Source organism: Styela clava, chromosome 1 (genome assembly GCF_964204865.1).
Source record: "Styela clava chromosome 1, kaStyClav1.hap1.2, whole genome shotgun sequence".
In the NCBI taxonomy this organism is placed as follows: Eukaryota; Metazoa; Chordata; class Ascidiacea; order Stolidobranchia; family Styelidae; genus Styela; species Styela clava.
This window is the reverse complement of record NC_135250.1, coordinates 9,765,648-9,790,169: the sequence shown is the minus strand read 5'-3', so window position 1 is coordinate 9,790,169 and position 24,522 is coordinate 9,765,648. Positions and strand designations below refer to the sequence as shown.

General features: G+C 34.1%; 2 protein-coding genes across 2 annotated transcripts; both read right to left on the bottom strand.

Moving 5' to 3' along the window:
• Window positions 1-1,686: 1,686 nt before the first annotated feature.
• On the bottom strand, window positions 1,687-6,116 carry LOC120348483 (uncharacterized). Its single transcript, XM_039418608.2, has 7 exons — window positions 5,408-6,116; window positions 4,884-5,043; window positions 4,362-4,501; window positions 3,649-3,805; window positions 3,407-3,572; window positions 2,719-2,880; window positions 1,687-2,407 (listed from the first exon to the last, which is right to left on the bottom strand). The coding sequence occupies exons 1-7, from the start codon at window positions 6,075-6,077 to the stop codon at window positions 2,348-2,350; spliced, it is 1,515 nt and encodes a 504-aa protein (XP_039274542.2). The 5' UTR covers window positions 6,078-6,116; the 3' UTR covers window positions 1,687-2,347.
• Window positions 6,117-11,029: 4,913 nt separating this feature from the next.
• LOC120348390 (mitochondrial cardiolipin hydrolase-like) lies at window positions 11,030-24,331 on the bottom strand. The gene is made up of 5 exons (XM_039418502.2): window positions 23,966-24,331; window positions 22,972-23,094; window positions 22,594-22,708; window positions 13,418-13,531; window positions 11,030-13,101 (listed from the first exon to the last, which is right to left on the bottom strand). Exons 1-5 carry the CDS (start codon window positions 24,176-24,178, stop codon window positions 12,935-12,937), a joined length of 732 nt encoding a protein of 243 aa, XP_039274436.2. The 5' UTR covers window positions 24,179-24,331; the 3' UTR covers window positions 11,030-12,934.
• Window positions 24,332-24,522: the final 191 nt, after the last annotated feature.

Below are 24,522 nucleotides of genomic sequence, written 5' to 3'. Positions count from 1 at the left end.
GTTATTTGGCCTGATTTGTTAATATACATTATCTTAGGCTAGTGTGCGGAATCACAGCCATGGCATATTTTCCACTGGAGTAGATTTTTCAATCATCGGCTGATTCCGAGAAGATATATCCACGCAACTCCGTTTTAGAATTGCACGTTATCTTCGTTACCTGGTTACTTAGTGCTTATTTATACGGTCGTCATCAGACTCAACATCGAACAAAGGTGTGTTTTTATTTTTGTGTTCGCAGGTTTTTCCATGTCGTAACACTCTGTGGGTTGGTATATTTCATATGGTCACAGTTTTGTAGCAACTAGTGATTTCGCTCAATGTTGTTCCACTACTTGAAATGTTATGAAGTTGTACAAACAATTCAATATATAAACGCTTCTTTAACGTACCAATATAATATAATTATAATAACAACATCATTACAATATTCTTTATTAACAACATAGGTCTGTGATATTTCCCGCGTAATCATTGCTTCTTTTAAAATCGTGTCGCAAACGACATTGAATCTAGCGCTTATCATCAGAATGAATTTTAAAGATCAATTTTAGAAGAAAACGATTACTCTACATCCAGCATTGTTTGCAAATAAGAATTTATTTAATAAAAAAAAACTGAGTTTCGGTCTAGTAACAGAAAATAAATTTTTCAGTCATAATGTATCGGGTATTTGATGAATTTTATATATATATATTTGCTTCCAACAGTAGGCTAGTTCATTAATATTATATAGTAACAATCTATCCTTTAGGTATTTCAAATTTGACGAAAATTAACGATAGTATATTGTTATGCTAAGTATAATCAGATTCGAAACTTACATCTCTATTTGTTTGAGTATAAGTAACGATTCGGCCAACACTTCAAATGCGGAAGCTTTTTTGCGCGGGAGAAATATCCGAGTCGCTTTGATAGATCAGCCACATTTTCCGGGTAGCAATTATTTTCAAAGTTGCTTGGTACACATAGAATCTAAGTGTTCTATCAGTACAAAATCAGCGTCGTTTTGGTAAATGGAACGTTCTGTACAACGTTGGGGTAAGAAAGATAAAACATAAATCGCTGTCGCTGACATCTTGAGACTCTTGCTTCAAATGAAATTGTACGTTGGTGTCAAGGAAAGAGATCCGTTCTTTGGACCAGGTTTTTCGTGTATTAGTTATCTTGCCCTTTTTTGGATTTCCAGAATGTGGCAAAATGAACATGATAGATATTAAAAATACGACTTAAGCAGTACCAGACAGCTAATATTTTGCCCCGACAGCTTATATATATATATATAGATCAGCTCATAAACTAGTCCATTGCCGTAGCATTAAATGCATGCTGACGATATTCCCACTGTTTTATTCACAAGCTCGAATTCTAACTAATGTAATGTATCCTTGCAAAATGGACGTAGTTTAATTCTTTATAATAGGAATAAGAATTGAGTGTTGATAGGTCATGAAATACATCCTCGCTTCCATGTGTTGTGTATCGATTTCTAATCATTCCTAATTTTCCCCAACATAAATGTTTGCGATCTTTGTGAATATTCTTGTTTAGGTAGTATCATAGAATTGATCCCAGGACGTTAAATGCTGGATATGCGTGGCTCTTCATACTTGCCGAAAGTGGCATAATCTGTTCCTCTCAAATTCGAATACTGTGTACCTCCGCCTATCAGTGAATCAACTTGCACATGTGTACTATATTTATTATTGTTAAAATTTACAATATTTATAAGATAAAAAAAATTAACTCATAGAGTTTTCTTAGTAAAACCATGACGTCGATGTTCATTGTGTGCATTTTCCCAATGTCATAGTAGAGGCGAAATAATGTTTCGATTAATGCTGACAATGGATTATAACAAATTTCCTCTTATGATATGTATAAACGTTGAGGTGTAGAATAAATCAATATAATATTTGAAATTGGCTATATTGCTTTTTCATATGCACCAAACATTGATTATGCTCATCATGCAACCGTAATATTTTGGTTTGAAGAATTTGCAACAAAAAAATAAAAACAGAGATAATTTTGTAGTTAAAAGATTGAAACTAAAATACTTTCAAATGGTAATTCCTCAAGCAGATGAGAACACCTTTCATAGTTTTTAGCATCGCAGTGGTATCTTTTAAATTAGCTCATTACAAAAAGGTTTCTCTTGGTAGCTTGGTCAAGATTGTTCTACTCTATTGCAAGACCGTATTCTATTTAATGTAGCTAGTTGACTCCAAATATAATTCAAAAGCTTTGGGACTTTTCAGCTAATAAGTAGTTAACTGTCTTGAATACAATACTCATTGATGTTTTGTTTGTGTATTTTTTGTTTCTGTATTTACGATCATTTCTCTCATACTTTGGTATCTGGAGTTTCGTCGTCGAGTGGTGGTTTTTCATCTACAGTAAACGCCTAAATAGAATAAAAACGAATTTTAGGTAAAATAGCTTTACTTGAACAGCATACATGATGATATTGTATAAATGCGATAAATATTGTTTCACGCTTCACATTGCCAAAAAACGAGTAATCGCTGACGTCTTAACAGTGCTATAATGTCCCAATATATTGTGTTTTATTTATTATGTATATCTGGGGAAACAGTTCAGCACGTGGTATAAAACGTTAATAATTATGGTAAACAGCAAGTTGCCGTCTACACATTCAATTGATAAGAACACATCTTGGGGCTTGAAAACTCGTGCTCATTCGCAAAAACTTACCCCATTTATTCCATTCTCTTCTGTCGATGAGCTGGAAATTCTTTTTAAACTTCCGTTGTCTTCCACTTTTACTTGCTTCTTCGTATTTCGCATCGATGGCAGGCAAGAGAAAACGATTATTGGGTTCGCCAGATTGCTCAAAAAGCTGACAAATAGCGTTCCCTATAAAAAGAATTTCATTAATGAGTTGGTGTCATTTGCTTTGACATTACTCTTAGTATTCTGTCCTATTTGTGTGTGATTAATCAAAATTGAAAATGTTGAAATTCAATTTTGATCTATTTTTAAAGGTATGTGTTTGTCAGTTATATGTGTCTTTATTCCGAATAAAACTTTAGATTTGGAATGTGAATGGATATATATAGTACCGATATTTGAATGGCCTACTCTAGGCTGCCATACAGCTTGACTGATCACTGAAAAATGATGATAAATGTTCCAAGGTTGTGTAAAGTTCGAAAAATTGATTCATGGCGATAGTGTAATACGACCAAAAAATGAAGAAAATTTACAGGTATGCTCCGTAGATTGATACGTTCAATAAACTACCCGAATAACGAAATCCCATATAACAAAATAAACAACCACCAGACGTCAACGTTTTATGCAAATTAGTCTAATCCGTTAAACTCTAATAGTGATAGTTGAAATAGTATTAATTTGTTAAGGAGGTTCTTTTTTTACTTACATGGAAAGCGTTTATGATATGAGGATCGCATTTGTAATTAACGTAATCGAAGACCATCACTATTGAAACCGGTAAGACGCATAATATATATGCGACGAGAAGTAACATTGTCGTTTTCACCACATCAGCCTTGCCAGATTTAGGACTCAATCTCCTTTCACATTTTCTAAATAGGAATTTGATTTTTTTAAACTTAGTTTGATAACTATGAAACTTAGGTAGATTTTGATTGTTCAACTTACTTCTGACACATTGTGACGTATATAGTAGTGTAAATTGAGATGACGATCACCATGGCAGCAAACAAAAGAACAACCATCAATAGAACGTAAATTTTAGTAAATGGAAAGATTGCCATTGAGCATTTCCGTGCGCAATAGTAATAGTCATCTAGAGGGCCTGGAAAAAATTGTACATTATGATAAAAATGATTTTATTTTAAATCTCCTGGCTGTTTTTTAATTGAGGTTCTCGCTAATATTGAAGACTTTCGAAATTACATATCGCTAGATGGCGCTCGACACAACTTTGAATCTACAAACATGTGACTCTTTTTGGGCTTGTGTGGTTCATGGGCCGAGGTTTCTCCATCCAAAATCTGAAGAAATTCACAACTCTGCCATTGCTTTTACACTTTCACAGAATATTTAACACTTCGCAAACACTAACCACTTAAAATCATACATTACTACAAACCAACATTACATATGTACAAGAAATCTAGAAAAAATTATGGGATTATGTAAAGAACTAAATGAGAATGGCAATTTAGTAGAATTTGATCACAAACTAAACCTATGGATCGTCTTGGAAAATTGTTGTTGGAACGAAGTGTACAATTTTTTTTTTTGCTGGTCGTTCGACGAATCGGCGTACTGTGTTTACATGACGGCAGTTTAGTTCATTTCTGTCTTGTTATAATGTCAGATAATTCTGAATAAGTATGATAACTTACTACGACAACCAATGCAGTTCCATCCTGCCAGCGGTGGTATGAACAAACCGACGGGAAGTACAAAAACGGTCAAAACAATGAATATTATTCTTCCAGACGATATTTTAGCATTGTTTACACCAACTTGTAATTCATCCAATCTGAATATGTCAAAACAATGGGTTTTATTCGAATATAAAATATCATTCGACAATGCTTAACTACACCTAAAATAGAACCAAATCATTGTTAGGAATTAATCTTGTATCACGAGAATTTGAATTGTATAGAGTGGACCTCCTGAAGTATGCGCACCAAGATGGCGCACAACCGGGACATAGTATGTGTGTACCGGTTAGGATTCAGCTTGTGAGACATCTTGGTGCGCATACTTCTGGAGCACCCTATAGAGAATCTATTAAGAAGACGAAGACTAACACTTAAGATTATTGTATCAAAAATATAGACTTCCTCTGAGACGTGGTATATACAAAATTTAGTTTTACAATGAATTTTCATTAAAGTTTAAAGATAAATTCTTACAAGTGAAGACCGAAATGCATCATAGCTGATATCTGAGGAGCCATAGTCAACATCCAAATTCCACACATCACTATAATCCACATGTCAGCGTGCGTAAACATGAGTTGGACGTCAAAACTGCTAAACCAGAGAAATTGCAATCCACCAACAATGTCGAATGCTGTAAAATTACCATTAATAAATATATAACTATTAACTACGATCTTACCCCGGAATGTCACCAATCTGCCTGTTTATTACCAAAACATAATTGATGATAACGTTACGACGCCGAATCTGAGGATGAGCTAACTGGTTTAATCATGAAATATTCGTAGTATAAAAAATCAAACTTGCTGACAGATAAATCAGCACAATATGCACTCTACAGGTGGAAATTGGCACCATTAACCATACTGTTGTGTCATTACTAAAGAAAGATTCTGGTGATTTCAGAAGTTACTGGTTACCTTATAGTTACCTCCAACTGATCGTTTGTACAGAAGCTTATTCGGTAAAAATTCTCATAAAGTATGACAAGTTACCTGCGATCAATCCGATCAAACACGACAATGACTTCCTTTGTTTCGGTTTCCTGGAGAGCACAACTAGGACCACTATATTCAATACAATGATAAGCGTTGCTACAACAGCCGCAAGGGTACTGTATGTTCCTCGCTCCCTATAACCGCTTGGTTGGAGCATTGGTGCTGGCGGCTCAGCGTACGGTCGGTAAACCCCTTCTGGCTCTCCTTCAGGTTCCGGTTCTGCCCACGGATTCCATTCTCGTTTGCATTTGTCAACTGTGACGGTGAATTGTTCTAGTTCAGGGTATCCCTCAGGCTCCCCTTCGGGTTCTGGCTCGGCAACAGACACAAATGGTATTCCTCCAGTGTTAGACCTTCCTCCATCGCCAAATAGCAAGCCGTTGTCGGTGTTGATAGGTTGGTTATCATTGTCAAATAGCAGACCACCACCACCATTACCATTGTTGTCATTTAATAAAATTCCTTCATCATTTGAATCATCTAACAATAGACCACCGTCTGGACTGTTTGAGTTTTCATTCTCGAAGAGGAGGCCGCCGCCTTGCTCGTCGGAATTTTCATTTCCAAAAAGAAGACCACCGTTATTCGTCCCTGTATTCGAAGATGTGTCACCAAACAACAATTCGTCATTGTTGCCGTCGGAAGAATCGCCAAGCAAGAGTGACATATTTGCGTTTAAACTTTCGTAACTTTACTTTTAGGAAACCTAATAAGACGTATATATAAGTTTAATTATTATTAATTATTTTAATTATATATTTGTCTTATTCCTTTTACATTTCAGTTGGAATACAATACTAATACGTACATCATCGTTCGTTGATCAGCTCATATATATATATATATATATATATATAGTGTGACTTGCTTCAGTAACTGTTTTGTTTTCGTAAATAAATTTTGCGACGGCGTCTTATAGTAATGCTTGAGCACAATACAAAAAGCGTTTTATTTTTCACAATATAGCCTTAGATAGGTAACTCAGCCAACACAGAATGAAGAACTATTAACTACTAAAACTGGCTATGAACAGCGACATAACACATACGATCCATAAGCAATGCGCGCATCAAATTTATATTATTAGCGTTTACGAATAATCTATTCCTATTGGTGAAACGACCGAAATTTATAATTTGTTTCGGTAATCAATTGTGAAAAAAGTTCGGATCAATCTGACAGGATAATACGTTATCTAATAGTTTTGATTGTGTATGAAAGGTATATTGCTGCTGGCCATGATTCACACATATCCACGTTTAAGACTTGTTTCGGGGACTACAGGCGTGCTAACATGTCATTTTGTAAACATTTTTAATTTCCCGTGAGGCTATCGTTGTCGAACGCCTTATTAATGCGATCAACTAAATCTTCGACTGTTTTTCTATTATGACAAGCAAACGGTTTTTAATTACTGAAATATTTATTTAGTGACTCCTAAATGAATTAATACTTCGGAGGAGAAAACAAATTCTGAATTCTTTGTCTCAGTATTTTACCAAATCGAGACCAAGAATATTATATACATTACATTATTATATACACCGAACAGCTGTAATGTTTTCACAGCTAACTCATTAAATCGAAGCCGCAATCAGCAGCCTGAATACTTACTAGCTTACATCTTCAGTGAGGTTAAATCTGTTGCTCTAGGCAATCTAATCAGCGGATATCGCTTTATATACTCTGACGAGAAATTCTAAATCGCAGTTTCGACTTTTTTTGCCGATGGGTGAATTGTAAAACAATTCAGTTCACTTAAATACAATTTTTGCGTTATGCGACATGCAAAGAATACGAAAAATCCCTTCATGGCCTGGATGATAAAAATCGATATATTTTGCTGCACATGGACGTGTCCAACTTGATATTTGGTTGCAAAATTTTTCATATTCATGGTTTACATTGATACGAAAAAACGAGTAAATTTACGCAGTGTTTTTAGGCAGTACTTTGAAGCAATACCGAAAAAATCATGTCAATTTGCAACTATTAGCTTTCTGCAAGTCACGATGATACGAAGGTAACCTATAAAACGAACTATCACAAATTTAAAATAAATTGAAAACAACTCTATCCCACGAAGTCATTAATTACAACCGGCATTTAGTAGTATCACGTAATTAATGTGAAATGTAATTTATGATAATCGATCATTGAGTTTGTACTGACCCGAAAGAGATCATTATTAGCACATTAATAATCAAAAAAGTGTTTATTCGTTTTATTAGAAATACATGACGAAAAAATGATTTTGAGAACATTATGCAACAACAAGATCGTATGGATCAGAACATGTGCCAAGCGACATGGCGCGCACTTCATGTGTGAATTGACCTATAACTGAATTGATACAATATCAACATGGTACACAGTAGCCATCATTATTTTATAGATTTCACATGATTATAAACTCTCCTTTACTTAATAATAATTCACTTTATAATTTACCTTAGTTTTCAAGAGAATGTTTATCGCTCGTGCGATCTTGTATTTATTTATATAAAAAACGATCGGCTTACTCTCATGTAAGACGTGTATGAGTTAAAATCTTGCCTCTGATCTCTTGTGTGGTGTGCTTTAACACAAAGAATCAAGTCAAAGAGGTGTAAATCGTATAACGACTACAAGCAAAGCCAACTGCATATATATTCGACAGGCTAAATTACTTGCCTCTACTCTATTTGGTTCTGAATACTACAGTTGATACAGGTATATCAAACGGCCGAAAATGTTGAAAAGAATGGTGATTTCGCCATTCGAATTATGCCCTGTTCAAGACTATAGGTTTCATCAAAGCCTCATTTTTATCTTTCTATGATATCTGGTCTCAAATTGCTCTAAGTTAAAATATAATAAACGATTACCTTTGATCAATAAATAATCAGAAAAATTCTCGACTCCACATAATTACTTGTTACCTCAACATGTAACTTGACACGACAAAATTTTTTGACGCCACGTCAATTTAAGTATTTTTATTGATCAGTTGACGCTATACTTTTGCACGATTCCACCGTCAGGACACCAGTTTATTTATGTTACGTTTTTCTGAAATTTTGCCAGTGAAAATTTAGATGTGTTATAATTCTTTATTCATGAAGGTGCTTTGACGAAAGTCACATTTAAAATGAAATTTTCTAAAAGTAACATAATTATCCGCCTGATTGTTTTAGATTTATAATTTACAGAGCACAGAAATTTTCCAATTCATTTAGAGGCGAACGTTCGTTTTCAGATTATTGAAAAGGGATCGTTAGTTACCCTTGTTAATATTCCTACCTTTAGATTACAAAGGAACACATTCAACTTTGATACGATGTGATACAAATGAATTTGTAAGAGGTTCTTAAAATGGAAGCATCTTTTTTTGCAATTTATATAAAGCTTGGTGATAGGTGATATGATTTCACGATTTATCATATTCAGTTTGGCGATATTAAATAATATTAACTTATCGTAAATGAAAATTTAATGCATTTTAATGAGATATAAATGAATATTTTTTTTGTGACATTTAAAATGTCGATTCAAATAGTTACGATAATCGCAACGCATCGTAATAATCGTTAACAGTATTTATCAATGTATCTATTAATATAATTGAAAACTTGCCATTAACAAATTATATTTTCTATTTCATACTTATAGTTATACATAACTACTTTCTCTTTTCAATTGAAACAATTAAAGAGTCAGAACGTAATTTTGTGTTATATTTCTTATTTTACGAGTAAAAAGTTTATAATTCATGTTATTCGAAATGTTGCGAATTTTTTAAAATTAATTATGACGTGATTATGCGATATTATAAGCATGATGTCGCATTTTATAAATTACAACATGGCTTTACTCGGTAAAGAAACTCAAAGCAGTAATAGTTTTCACTGTGAATAGAAAACATGCTAAGTATGCATTTCACAAAGAGATGAATTATGTTCGTACCAGTCATATAAGAAGATAGAAATGTGCTATTTTTGGTGACCACAGAAAATGAAAACATCTTCAATTACGGCATGGCAAACTAGAAATGCAGGATGCTAGGTTTGTTATTATAAATCCTAACCATTTCACCGATTAAAAAAGGCCTTGTCATTATTAAATCACAGGTCATCATGAACTTTTGTACTTAATGGCCAGTGCATTTGATTTCGGCATAAAATTTCAATATTATATTACTAATTTCGAGTGTAATATGACAATGATCGTTTCAAAATGGCGCTTCGACAAAACTAAAAAGTGTCTTATGCAAATGAACTATCCTAAAGGAGAAACCTGTAGCATGCACAATGGTTTATGTACAGATCAGGCGCATTTTCGCAAAATCAAATTATAAATTAAGCTGGAAAATACTTATTTTGATGTAAATTGGCTTAATTGCTCAGGATCGAAAATTTTATGACGCTTTTATATATTTTATAAATATATATATGAATAATTTTAGATATATATATATATATTCAAAGCAGTGGCATGTGATCTGAATCTTTTTCTTTCAAGTCACGAATATTGTAATATTGCTGTGAGATTACATCAGAGCTATATTTTTCCAACTGGGACACCAAATAACTGTAAAAATATCATTAAAATTTTATATATACATGCAAGTGGCACATACTAAATTAAATGAATATTTTACGAGAGAGTGTCCTCATATTTAACGAGATTAACTGCTTGCAACGATGTGATTTGTTTGTTTTTAAACTGTCAGGTATCACTTGAACTAGATTTAAATATTTGAAATATTTTTCCTCGGGCGATAGCCGAATCGTACTTGTAAAAGTACCAGACTTGCATAATGGCTACTTTCGGGTATATACCGTCATTCCTAATTCAATCGGTAGAACATAATAGAAATCAAACGAATATTTTGATACTTTTGACTCGGTCCTCTCCGTAATAATACTTTAGTACTATATCAAACTTTTCCTACGATGGCGAAATGACAACAATACAAATTGCCAATACAATCTCTTCAGTAAAAACTTAATATTTCAAGTATAGTAACAATGGTAGAAATCCCAATTATTATCAGCACTTGATCTAAGAATAATATACAGAAAAGTCGGTATTCTATTTAATGACCTTATGCCATTCATCAGATTAGTTTATATTTCACGTAATAATCTACAAAATATGTTGATTACTAGATAAGGAATGCGAATTGTTTGTTTTTGTAGTTGCAACTATATTGGTATTTATAGTAGTTTTAAATATACGCCTAATCATATGTACGAAAACGGAAACGCTGAAAATTTTCATGCAGCTTGAATCTATATCCTTATTAGGACTTGGTCTTTTTCACTTTTTGTAGGTAGTATGAGCAATCACCTAATCGAACGGGGGAGTGATTTTCAAAGAATGTGTATAGCGCTAACTTTCGATGCTTCGATGTATAAAATGCATCCTAAAAATCAGTTTAAGAATTGACTAAGATATGCCGTTACAAATTACAAGAATCACCAAACTACACGTTTCATCACACATCAATAAAATACAATTTTCGTTACTTTTCTCATTTTAATATTAAAACGAAAGTGGCTGAAGCAATATTAAAAAAGAAAAACAAGTAATGAACTAAAGAAAAAGGCAGGATCCCTGATCCACGTAATGTGTCTAGGCAAAAAAAAATATGAACACTGAATGAAAATAACGCTAAGGAAAGTGTAGTGATATTTTGAAAACTTTTAAAACGAAGAATGTGAATTTACTTTTAAAATTGCAACATTCAACCTAAAAAACACTAAAAATATTAAATCGAGTTAGCATTTTTTCCAGACCAGAATAGAACCAAATACTGCCTAACTTCGTAGTAATTTGGAGCAGGCCATGATTAAGACAAAAATTATTACTATAAAATATAGACAATTTTGTTGCCATTTTGTCACAAGTAGATGTATCTTTATTCTACAAATCCAATGCACAGTCCGGTTCAAAGGTTACATTCCACCCCAGGACTAAATATTAATTTTTAGATAATCAGCATTACACTATTCCTAATTTTCGTTTGTCAGAGATAAAAGTTTACCAGCTGGCAAGACGTGGTATTTTACACTATAATTATTGTGTAACAATGATTAATTACTTAAAATAATTACTTTCAATTTCGAAAAGCCTGATGAAAAATTAGAAATCATGCAGAGTCGGCAAATTCGTTCGGAATCTAAATAAGAAGCGCAAGCGCGAGTTTGAATGAATGGCGATTTGAACATTTTAAATTAATCAACTTTCACGTTTTATTTCATCTATCCATCGTCTTACATTTAAGGTGCAAATAAAATTTATTTATTTGGAGGCGTCCCACATATTCGCTTCGGATAAGATCCTGCAAAAGAGTCGCATGATGTGTATGTAAATTTTATACAATGGAACACCCAGAATCTTTCCGGTTCACCCCTTATGTTATAACTTTCTAATGGTTTTAAATAATATCTAATTGTTTAGGTTCAAATAAAATTCTGTAAACACGATTCATCACAGTCTCATATTATGTGCAGAAAATTACCAATATTTAACAGAAGGTCAAAGCATATCTCCGTCCGACATTATTTTCTCTCGTGTAACGCTAAAACAAATTTTTAAACCGTTTAAAAACAAAAATCCGGGTAATTTTCGGAAAGCAAAATGGCCGTAGCCTTTTAATCCCGTACACAATCTATGTTTGTTTTAATTATTTTTGCAAGTCATTCCGCACAATACGACGGAATTAATGATCGTTGGGACGAGGCACGAAAGGAAGTCGAAATCAAGATTATGAATAGCGAATATTTTGATCGTGATAAACAATCATTTCGATGCCATTTCTTCGTTCGATTCTCAAACAAAAGACGATGTTTTGCTAAACACATTGCCAATCACCTGCCGGATATTAACATTGGCATGTTTGCAATTACAGGAGACAAAAAAAGTCATAAAAATTATAACGATTCACCTAGTAAAACGAATCGAAAAATCGATTTCTCATTAAGTAGAATTTTTTCTTATTCAAATCTTGAATTTGTTATGCATTTTTTTTCAAACCAAGCTAATGGTTAGGCATTTGAAAAAAATCAAGAGCAATGCTGTCGAGAATTTCGGAGATGCCAAGACTTGCTTGTTTCAAATTAAACTCTAGTGCTTTTAGTTCTAGAATCGGTACGTGTCAGTACAATTGGAAAACAGTTACCGGTACGTAAAGTACCGAAAAGGGGGGAAATTTAATTCGAATCCATAAAGTCGAATTTGTACAGTAATAGAATTAGTGTAACTAAACCGGTACATCGTGGGCAATATTTGTTGAGCATCTTTTCTGCTTCAAAAAGATTACCAGAAGTTGGCATTGTATTGAAAACGTTTTTCACATTGACGAGGTATATATATACATTTGCAATTAAAATTTAGTTTGACGAGAGATTCTAAAAAAACATTCAAGCCACCCTTTCTGATTGGCAGTCAGAAAATATCATTTTGCCGTGAACAAAACAGAGGTAATCGCAAGGAATATCCTTATAGTGATACCACTCTCGTTGCTACGCATTATCAGAATCACTTGTGATAGTACATATCACCTTTTCCTAACAGATTATTCCTGATAACGGTTTTTCCTTGTTCGTCATGTTCAGCATCGAATAGTTCCCACAAACGATCGAATTCACCTATGTACGGTTGAACGATTTTTTGGTTGTTGGTAGCAACGACATTCTCATAATTTCCTTGAATAGACGAAGAAAAGATAATGAAAGAAGATATCGATCGTTACCTATATACTTTGGGATTCGAGTATAAATAACATTTTTATGAAAAGTGATAAAAATACAAATAAATAAATTTCCAAAACGAACTCAACGAACCGGTTTTCATATCCGTATTGGCTGGGAATCGCCAAACATAATCCCTATTTGATAATGGTCAAGTGTTCTTCAAGAATATGGACAGGATTAGTTCAACAACATTAGAAATGAGAAGAAAATGTAACCAATATTTATAGGTATTAACTGATACAATGATTCCAAACATCATAATTATTACCTATAACAGCTGCATGTGTCCAATTAAAAGATCCAGTTATAACTATTTTTTCATCAATTATCACGAACTTATGATGCATGAGATAGGACGAACGGTCGTGCCGAACCGCGATTCCTGAAAATTAAAAAGTTAGAAGACGTTAGCCAGCCCCTCGTTTAACGTTTCATCTTTCATGTACTGTTGTGGTTGTGTGTTACCTATGTCACACTGAGAAGTGGAACTAGTCACTAAAACGATGATATGAAGGTCTTAAATTTTAAAATTAAACTTTCAATTATACAAATCGAAATTGAAACTTTTTTGAATTAAATTGAAATTAATATTGAAAATTGAATTAAAAAAATTAAACGCTGGAGGAAAGGATAGATTTTAGAGTTTGTATATAAAATATTTAGGTGGTTATGCGCTGTAGCCACAAAATATCTGGTAGCTTAGGCTCCAGATAGCCGCCCCCCCCCCCCCCCCCCCCTAACGACGCTTCAATAGCCACAAAAGCGTAGAAAATATTTCACATAATACTAATTTAACACTTTTTTTGCAAAGTTTGGTTCCAGACGCAGAAAGATCGGCAAAACTTGTATAAGGTGTAATGAGATTCTGCTACTTCAAACTAGTGATGTGCACTATTCCAAAAACCTATTTTGGTAAATCGTGCAGCAATAATTTTTAGCGTCATCCAACATATTCGTCGATTGCTAAATTTTCAAATATATACATTTTGACTTGTTCTAATAGTTTGCATTATGACAAAACATGTCATATTAAACTAACTGGATGTCGGATGAAAATCGTCTTTAACCAACATGTCATTGAAATCTGTAGTATAATCAGAGCGAATAGTTTCTGTTGCTGTAAACAACTTTGAAATCCAATTTTTGAAGGTTGAGTTTTGTTCTTGTTAACGGAATGTTTACGCCAGAAGCTTTCTTGGAAAAGCGTCTGTAACTGAGAATTTACTTTTAGCAACATGTTCCCGTGGTCACGTTCAAATGAGCGTTAAAAGGCATCTCGTGCAAGCTTTGCGTTTCATTTCAATCATACAGAATTACGATAAGTGCATTTCTTTGTAAAAATACTTTATAATTTTGGTAAATTTTACTAAAATTCATAACCGTATCAGGAATGTAACGACAAGTAGAATCACTTTCAATTATTTGTTTTTACTGGCGTGAAATAACTTGAAACAAAAATGCAACATCACGATGAGTTGGATGACAGAAAATTTGTCGATATGAGTTCACTTTCCAAATCAGTTGGTTCGCTACACGATATATACATACCAGTTAAACAATAAAAAATAAGAGTGTAATTGACTTATCACCAATACGGGGAAAAATTTAAGGAAATCGCAAATTTGTTACTTGACTTACTGTTTCGCATCTATATGATAAAAGTAGAAACATTTTTGTTATCTTATTCCAATATCAGCTAGGCTGGGTTATATTGTCAAAAATTATATATTTCATATAAACCAGTGGTTTTTAAACTTTTTCGAGCGCGACCCAAATCTGAGTTTTACGTCTACTCGCGACCCTATCCTATTTATCGCAAAATGTATTTTTGATGTTAGTACTGTTTGACTCAAATACAGACAACTATTCATTAGAAACAGTCCATTGACTCGGTGAGATTTATGAAATTGAAATTTTCTTTTCGTTATATCTTCATTACACAGCTCTATTTTACTGAGCGGAATACGCAAGTCGCCAAGGGAATCGAGGCGATTGCGAGCTTAATTTTAATAGCCGTCAGTATCGAAAATCCTTGCTGGCGCACGTACCTCGTCGCGAATTGTTGCAGAAACGTCGTTAGCTGTCAGTCGCAAATACGACATCCTAGCCGGCCTTCAGTATCTGTCGCAATATGCAACTTTTCACTCATCAAATGTGCACACACTGCTTCGTTCGCATTAAATGGTGCGTCGAGATGAAGTCACATTTACTCTAGGTCTAGATCTTGAATCATCCAATGTTGAGAGTCGAGCGTTTTCATTTCGTCGTCTATTACAATTTACATTACTAAAAAGACATCCATTTTTATTTATTTCAAGTCACTACGCTAAGACTACACTCTGCGCGGTCAACGCCACGACAAACGACGTACATGGTTACCGACCTCATAAAATAAGACACGTGACTGGCATATAAGAATTGTGATGTAACAATGCGCTAAAGACGGTTCTTTCCGTGAATAAAATTTTATAATTCATTGTTTTTAAATACCAGAGTTAAGAAGCTAAATTGGGAGATTGGAACGCTGAAAAACTTTTCATTTTCCTCGTAGATTTCCCTTGCAACCTAAAAATTCGTTGTTAAGAGATGTTGGGTGATCTTCTAGTCTATAAAAATGACCAACACTTGTTATGATATCGTCACGCTAATAACCGAATTGCGTAAGTCATTTTTGGCGGTTTTGAGATTTCATAAAATAGGTATTTATGTAACTCAGATTTTATTTTAAGAATTCCGAAACCCATAAAAATGGAGATTTTGTATGATATGCAAATTTGTTCAATTGTTTCGTCATAATGAATTATCATTGTTAACGCAGCACTATTGTGACGCCACAAAGGCAATATAACATCGGCGAAGGATTTTCGAGTTTTTGCATCTCAGATTCTAGCTTAGCGCTTATAAATTTCAATTTATACTACAGTATGTGAAGGCGTGCACTTGTGATATTCACTGTACGAGTCCAATTCACCTTGTTGGCTTTTATATAAGGGTAGATTGAGATTGCTGTTTTATTCTTTATATTTAACTTTATTCTTATTTCGGTGGATGTGCAGAGCGTGTTGTATTGATGAAATATATATTTTTAAACATGAAAAAAATGTAATTGAAACAGATTAGCTATTTTGGGAATTAGACTTCGTATATACTAAGAATTACATTCGTTTTTCGATTGTTTGGTTTTTTCAGGACTGGTACATATGGTCAAGTTGCAAAATTCCGTATGTCCCATAGTCATAGACACATTTCTGCCTAAGTCACAGTGCGCTATTATGACGTCACATGACTGCGTCATACAAATTAACTTAAATTCGACTACGATCAAAAATAGAACCATGGCAAATTATCGACTCTCAGTGGCATAGCAATATCATTAGGAAGTTTTTTACGTTTTTCTCAAAACGGCTAAAAATGACTTACGCAATTCGGTTATTAGCGTGACGATATGATATTGACTAAATTGGCCCTAAAACACCGACATTTACAACTGCCAAGGAATGGATCATTATAATTGCCGGTACATAGGTCAGTTGATGTTTTCATGAATACATAACTACATTTCATGGAATGACCTTTCCACTATATGAACTCAAAAATAGTCATTATTCATTGTCATTGGGAGTGACTTTGGATAATTCTACAACTACCTATCTATTAATCAGTCATTTGCAGAACACAAACTAAAATAAAAGTTCACTCTTGGAAAGTAACAATTCAATACGTGGAAGCAATTTCTGATTTTCATATTCAATCAGGTCACAATATGACGTCATAAAATAATCATAATGGAATGTTAAAAATGATTTATCTTATTTTAATTCAATTTTGACCTGTTTGGACTAGCAGAACACAACGGTCAACATGAAAACAAAAAACTAGGAAATTTAAACAAACATTTTTATACGCACTACGGCTAAAAATCCCAACACCGATTACATCGATTTTATTGTTTTAAAAAGAAAATTACATGCGAAGTTGCACGTCTCGTTCTCTCGTTCGGTACTACCATGAGTTGGAATGAAGCAAGCAACGCAATTTTAGAATGTCAGAAACATAGCGCTAACGTGGCTATTTCAAATTTAGAACTATACTTCAAAGCAAATAAGAATCAGACTTGGCTGGGGGCTTCATGTTTCGAAATCAAGGCGGGCGGGTTCGCACTAGGAATATACGAGCACTCGTATCGATGCTGGTGCCCAAGTATGCATAAATTGTCTTTAAAAAGGAGGTATTAATCAAGCTGTAATAATACCCGATTCCTCGAAAATAAACCCAAACAAAACCCAGTCCAAAAACTATACCCGAAGTTTGAATTACGCGCGTGACATTGGAAACTGTGTGAGATGAGCTTGGCAGAGGCGCAAGAGCTGGGACAAATTCGGCAACAAACTGTGATCTGAAATATATACGACTAAATTGTCAGCAAATCCACCCATAGTTCAACGAGATCACGCCTTTGGGCCAGAGAGGTGCCCGCCGACCATGTTCATTTACTTCAAGCAACGGAACAAAACTTTCTTTATTCCAAAGAAATACGCGTGAAGTGGAATTCTTCAGAAAACATTTTAGGCATATCTGGAGATCTTGCAAAGTAAACATGTCCGTAAAAGCTATGTGTTTATTTTTTTAACAAAAGAATTCATATTTGGAGGTCGTTCACATCTAGTAATCAAATAATATATCCTTTTAACGCCAATAGAACACAGCATTGTTGCTTTTGCGATTTTTTTTTCACTTTTTGAGTTTAGATAGCAAAACGAATCTAATCAAAACAATAATAATATAAATTATTCTTCACATCGCCCGCCTAAACTGAGAAACGGGGTGGGTATTTTTTGTAAGGACCAGAATCCTCTCGGTTCGGCATTGTCTACTCTACCCAATTTACCCCGGGTGTGGTCGCATAGGATCCGAACACAACATGTGTTCGCCCACACCAAGTCTTCCGCTGCAACTGTCAATGTCATCGTGAACGACAATTGCCTAATCAAATTGGTAATCAAACCTCCATTACATATTATTATTCATCAATTAGTATTCAAAACCATTTCCGCGTTATTGACACCGTTAACGCTACCGGGAGCTTTCAATGAAAACGTAAAATAAACAAACCATGACGGGTACGTTAATTAATCGCAATTGATCTAAAAATACGACCGGATGTTTTTAAGGCATGTAAAATTGTATTTATAAGAACACAATGATCCCTACGTTCAAGCTTGCTAAACGAGAAAACACTTATATTAGTGCTAACGCGAAATTCAGCTGTGAAATATAGAAAATTGAAAAGTTTTATTTGTGGTTTGAACGATTCGGCGATATTCAAACGTAAATTAAGTATCGTGAAAGATAATACAAATGGAGTTTGCTTTTAGGAAATGGGCAAATGCGACTACTGACGTTTCTATTCCAATAAATTAATTTCAATTTTAAATGATGCAAATCAACTTATTATTGTCAAAACCAATATATATATGCAAAAATAGCAAATTTTACATAGAAAAAATATATTGTAAATCAAGTTCAGAAATAGATATCAGGAGAATCATGAAATAATTTTAAAAACTATTTAATATACAAACGTCAATGCAAAGAAATCTTGGAAACCGCCCAATACGATTTGGTTGGCATAGCTGAGAGCAGCATTGTATACGTGACATTTCTGATAAACAACATGCAGTTGGGATATATTCCTGAATGTCAAAATGCCACAATTGGCTTGTGTGTACCTTTTACATAATTGAATGATGCCGCGACTATGCTTTTGTTTATTAGTTGGTCGATATTAACACAAACGTTAATTTTATTCTTGGAATATGAAATTCCCGCCGCACAGTTTTATACTTGAAACCCGTCAGGCACAATGTTTAGATAATAAATTGGATCCTTGATATTTCAGTATTAACCCAACCAACGAGGATAGGGTTTGAATTGCGAACTGAATTCTATAAATATGCCTCTATGCCAGGAGTGGGCAATTACTTTCACGAGTGGGCCAGTTACAGATAATAGACTTGGTTACTGGGTCGGAGGCTCAATATGATACTACGAATCAAAACAGTTATTTTCGAATAACTAGCGTAACAGCTTCTAGTGTGCCAAGTGGCGCCTTGATTAATACTTCGGAAATTCGGATGGGTAAGTTTGAGGTATTATGTGGTTCGTTTTACACATTATATTCAAAAATGAGGAATTACGGTATTTATTTTTGTCCACGATTCATTATTTCCATCGACATTTTTAACATAAATTTATATCCATTAAAACTATGGTCGTAATTTCTACTGGCACAAGTGGGACGGATGGGGCACTTTGGTGGGCCAGATCCGGCCCGCGGGCCGTAATTTGGATACCCTGCTCCATGCGATTGGGATCGCGTGGAGCAAGGGAGATCACGTACTATAGTTTTATGACGCTGAAATCGCATACCAAAGTGACACTTATTTTTGATTATAAAATACCTTCTATGTACTCATGTTCAATGAAGAACGCGGAGGGCCAATGTATATTCAAACAGTTTAAATTTGGAAAAGCAGGAAAATTACATTCATCGGTAATTTAAATAATTTTTAAACAATTTTGAAAAATTTATTGAAAGCGTGTTCGGTCATACTGTAAGACTCCATTTTCTTAAAATAATAATTTTTCGAATAAAACAATATCGCACATAACGATACGAATATTCGATTCGTTTTTACCTGTTCAAATTGATATAAAAAATATGAGCTGTCGTTCTTGAATTTGAGCGAGTGCATCTGACCTTATTCCAAAAACTTGAATACTTGCCAACATGAAAAGCCAAAATTCAAGCAAATTTCATTCTGTGCTAAATAAACCAAAATAAAATACTAATAAAAATTATAAGCGTGACAAAAACAATCAAAAATAAATGTTTAGTACAGTATGCAAATTAGGCGTCAATAATTGGATGTTTTTGACACTTCCTAAATGTTTTATTGCTTACAATGTTAACAAAATTCGGAAACTTTAATTGCATTTACATTTTCTCATTCTTGGATTTGATGAAAAATTATTGTGATAAAGATGGGTGACATAAAAAATAGTTAAATTTCTCATTTTTTTAACAGCGTGTAGGAAGAAACAGGAAACCGAGATAAAAATCACACCACATACAATGCGCAAGTTTCGAAATAGCAAATTTATGTAAAAATAACGTTTTGGTTGATTTCCAAATTCTAGCGATAAATAGAACAATTTTACAGGAATTGTCACTATACTTCGAAACCTATTTTTAATGAAATCGGTAAACAAAACAGAGAAAACAGAATTATCATATAGTTGTCTAGTGTTTCAAACAATGCTATTTCTAATATCGCGATATTACCGAATGCAACACAACAACGCTGAAAGCATGCGTGTTAGAAACCAGTGTTGGTGAATTTGAGACCGGCAGAAGTGCTGGTATTATATATAGTTCCCAATTTTATATTATATCACAGATTGCTGCTGACTTGGACCGAAGTCCCAAATTTAAACAGGAACTAATTAGGTTAAGAGTATTAGGGTAATCCAATTCGGAAAAAAACGAAAAAGACTGCATATTACGTTTTGCAGGTTCGGCGATGTGGTGCATCGTGCTATGTGTTAGTAATACGCTCGCCATCACACCCATCGCAGGTTCGAATCCGGTAGGAATAACTATGTTCCAGAAGATTGCTGGACTCTTCGCCGCCATTCACGCATTCGCCGCTGATCGGTTACGACAGGAGTCGGCAACCTTGTGTCGCTCGCGGGCCAAAATTAAGGATTGCAAGATTGGCGCATATTTTTAGAAAGTTGAAAACCGAACGAATGAAACTTTTAATAATAAAAATTAAGCAGTGATACATCTCTCGAAAAGAATATAGATTTATTTCTTCATTGCATTGTATCTCAAAAAATACCATTTGAATATTTTCGGCGCCATTGAACCCTTTGCACTTAGCATCAACTTTTCTGCGTTTTGTTGCCATTCGTCTAATTATATTCAAATTAAACGAGTAATTGTGAATTTTATACTGGCTAGATTATAATATAATTTAGTCTACACCTGTCTCACAATAAATTCTGTTACGTAAAGAATATAATCGTCAAAACAGCTGTTTTGTTAATAAATTCAGTGACGCGTCGCTGGTCCGATTATATTACTACGCGGGCCGTAGGTTGCCGACCCCTGGGTTACGACTTCCTCCACCACCAAGTCCATGCATCTAAAACAAATTACCAAATAATAAACTAATCCCATACCCGACATGGGCGAGAGGCCGTGTGATTAAGTCGTCTTATCGGCTTCGGTTTCCCCCGGGATAAATACGTAAATAATATTCTAATATTTTGTCCTGTTTAAATTGGACGTTGACGCGAGTTTTAAAAGTAGAGTGTGGTGTTGGGAGTCAGGTTTTTTGTGAAGCCCGGAGTTGTGGGTCGGATCTGGAGTAGATTCAGAATAGCTCTGAAGTCGAAGTAGGATAAAATTAGTCTCTACACGTCTACAGGATCGTACAAAACACAATCGCATTGCACCGCTAATTATTACGTGAAAGATGATTATGGCAATCACGTAGACGCGTTTGAAATCATGTATCAGTTGCAAGGTTTGCATGATGTTATTGCAGCATAAATGTTTACCAGTTATGCCTCATTAGAGATCTTGTGGAACAAGTGACAAACTTCCCTAGTTCGAAGAAACTGTTCAAATCATAATTTCCTGGGTGATATGGAAGAGATTTCGTTGGTTAACACGAATAGGCATATTTGCAACAAACAGTATAAGAAAAGACATTATGTTTTCATTCTTGCACATTGCAGCAAATAAATCAACTTGCAAATGTGAATGATAATCAATAACTGATTTATCATGGCGTTGTAGAATGGTTAATTAGGAAGCAGCACAAAGCACGACCAAACGAATGCAAATGTAGAGTATATCATGTTTAAATAGATTTATTAGACATGATGCCCTTTTATAATTTCCATGTATAAAATCATCGCTATCGTAACATCAGGATACAATTTGTGAAAAATCAACACACTACTGCCAACTTGAGGATTTCAGGCAGTACCTACTACCTACCATAGGAATGATATTTAATATTGAGAGCTGAGACATTACTGATATGCAATTAACATCCTATGTCCCAAAGTAGATGACTATTTATATAATAGGCAAAACACTGCGATACAATATGTTGTACACATAATGCTCATGAAAGTCAAAAACAAATTTCAATATTTATACCATTTTCCTGATTTTGTAAAAAATTTCAGAAAATGTAGACATTTCCGCAGCTAATCAAAACAGAAAAAGTCCTGTTTTTTGGAACTCAATATTACCACCGCATTCAACATCAACCACCAGTTGGCGGTTCACTTAATATTCCTTATTCTCTCAAATCAATGAATATGGCCTATCTAACAAAATACTTATTCTCCTTATCATCTCACCTTCTTCCATGAAAGTTTGTATCTTTGATCCACTCATATTCATATATTCTGTATCAGAAATGACCCGAACTCTTGCTCCAAGTCGATACTTTATTAAAACAGCAGTTGCTAGCTCCTGATGAAAAAATAGTAAACTATTATAGCCACCATAACGAATGCTAATATAGTGATTTGGTCATATCAAAATGTATCAAAAAAGTTGAAAAATTAGGAAAATTACCGAGTTTACGTATCCAAATGTTGCATAAACATGAGACAAATTTAGGATTCCTGGAAACTGTACTGTTTCTTAGTCTAACAAATAGTTTGTAAACTGAAATAATATGAGAATCAAGAATATATAACATAAGAAAAAAAGAACAATAAGTATAAACTTACATGGCATGTGAGACTGAACATACACAGATCAATCGACTTTTTTGCCTGAAGAATATATCTGATCAACTGAATGAAAGATGACTTTTCATTGTGAGAATGAAGACAAGACTTCCTGGAGCAGCCCTAAATGCATAGTTTTATAATAGATAAAAAATAATATCAACATCCGATTGTGATTGATAGTATAATACAGGGGTTGTTCAAACCTGTAAACAATCATGAACAGTATAATATTCCAGGGATTCGCCATGACATCCAGTAAAATATGAGCTTGTTGCGACTCTGCAGGTTTGTTTGATGCGTGCAGAAGGATTAATATGAGATCAGTTAACAAACAAGTATTTTGATATTTTTTAATAAGAACGAGAAGAATGAGTTTTTTCAGGAGAAAGTTTGATCTACTTATTTAAACTTTTGGCAGGCGCATTATTTGTTTTTATTCATGTGAAATGTTTTCAAGTGCCCACCATTGCATACCAATTCGCAAATATATGTTATTATTTTCTATTCCACTCATTTTATTTTTGCCGGTCCGCGAGTACATTTTATTTAATTTAACCGGTCCGTCAGAAAGGTTGGGAACCACTGTTTTAAATAATATTGAAAAAAAAGTATTCATTTCATTTATACAGAACATTAGTGTCCCTGTCCTGTTTGTTGCAAATAAGTTTCTCAATTCGAGGAGCAAACAACACATTGTCTTTTTAGATTTCCAAGTTTGGCAGCAAAGCTGTGGATTTCACATTGTTGAGTCACAACAACTTAAGATCAGGGACTTTCAAACTGAAAGTGTTGATGCTGCTCTATCTCACTTTCTTGTTTTATGGGTCAGTTTGAGATCAATCCAGGTTACTTAAACCTGGAGAGACCTCAACAACTGACACGTTGCAAAGTGTAATGTTCTGGTTCTACCCAAGCACGCGAATTTTTTCTAGTTATCAAAGTTATAGAACTTTTCAATTAATCAAAATATAATAAAGATATGTTGGCTTACCTGTGGTGTCAACAGATATTTGAAACACGGAATTTGCTTATCTGGAAAGAATAAGACGTTGCAAAATTCTGCGTTTGACTTTCCACATTCTTGACAAATATCTTTGATATGTTTCCGACGATATAGTCTGTATAATATCAAACACCCGTTTACGGATAACGCAGCAATTGCAGCGCAACCTGCGAAGTTCAGCGCAGAATCGAGGCCTTTCATTATTTTCACAGTTCTGCAGTTCCCTCGTTGGGCGAGATGTCCTGGAGAACGATTTGGTGCCCCTGTCCGCGGTATGACAGGGGGAATTCCCTGTTATTGTTTAGGTTCATAGTTCAAATTTTTTCAAAGCAATTTTTATATAGCAAGATTAAAATGAACATAACTAATCGTATGCTGATAAAACAAAGCTTCTATGTGTTTCAATAATGCATTTTATGTTAACAATAATTTTTTTTACTAATATGTTTTCTCATCTCTTGAAATATGACTGTATATATGTAAATATAAGGAAAATAAATATGACCGTATCAGTGACAAATCTATGTATTTAGGAAAAGTTATGA

What these genes read in the sequence shown, in the direction of transcription:
- LOC120348483 (XM_039418608.2), bottom strand. Translation starts at nt 6,077, where the DNA reads ATGTCACTCTTGCTTGGCGATTCTTCCGACGGCAACAATGACGAATTG. An exon ending in TTTGATCGGATTGATCGCAG is followed by an intron (nt 5,044 to 5,407) that starts GTAACTTGTCAT and finishes GTAATTTTACAG; the next exon opens with CATTCGACATTGTTGGTGGA. An exon ending in AAGAGAATGGAATAAATGGG is followed by an intron (nt 2,408 to 2,718) that starts GTAAGTTTTTGC and finishes TATTCTATTTAG; the next exon opens with GCGTTTACTGTAGATGAAAA.
- LOC120348390 (XM_039418502.2), bottom strand. Translation starts at nt 24,178, where the DNA reads ATGAAAGGCCTCGATTCTGCGCTGAACTTCGCAGGTTGCGCTGCAATT. An exon ending in AATATCTGTTGACACCACAG is followed by an intron (nt 23,095 to 23,965) that starts GTAAGCCAACAT and finishes CTATGCATTTAG; the next exon opens with GGCTGCTCCAGGAAGTCTTG. An exon ending in GACACATGCAGCTGTTATAG is followed by an intron (nt 13,102 to 13,417) that starts GTAATAATTATG and finishes CGTCTATTCAAG; the next exon opens with GAAATTATGAGAATGTCGTT.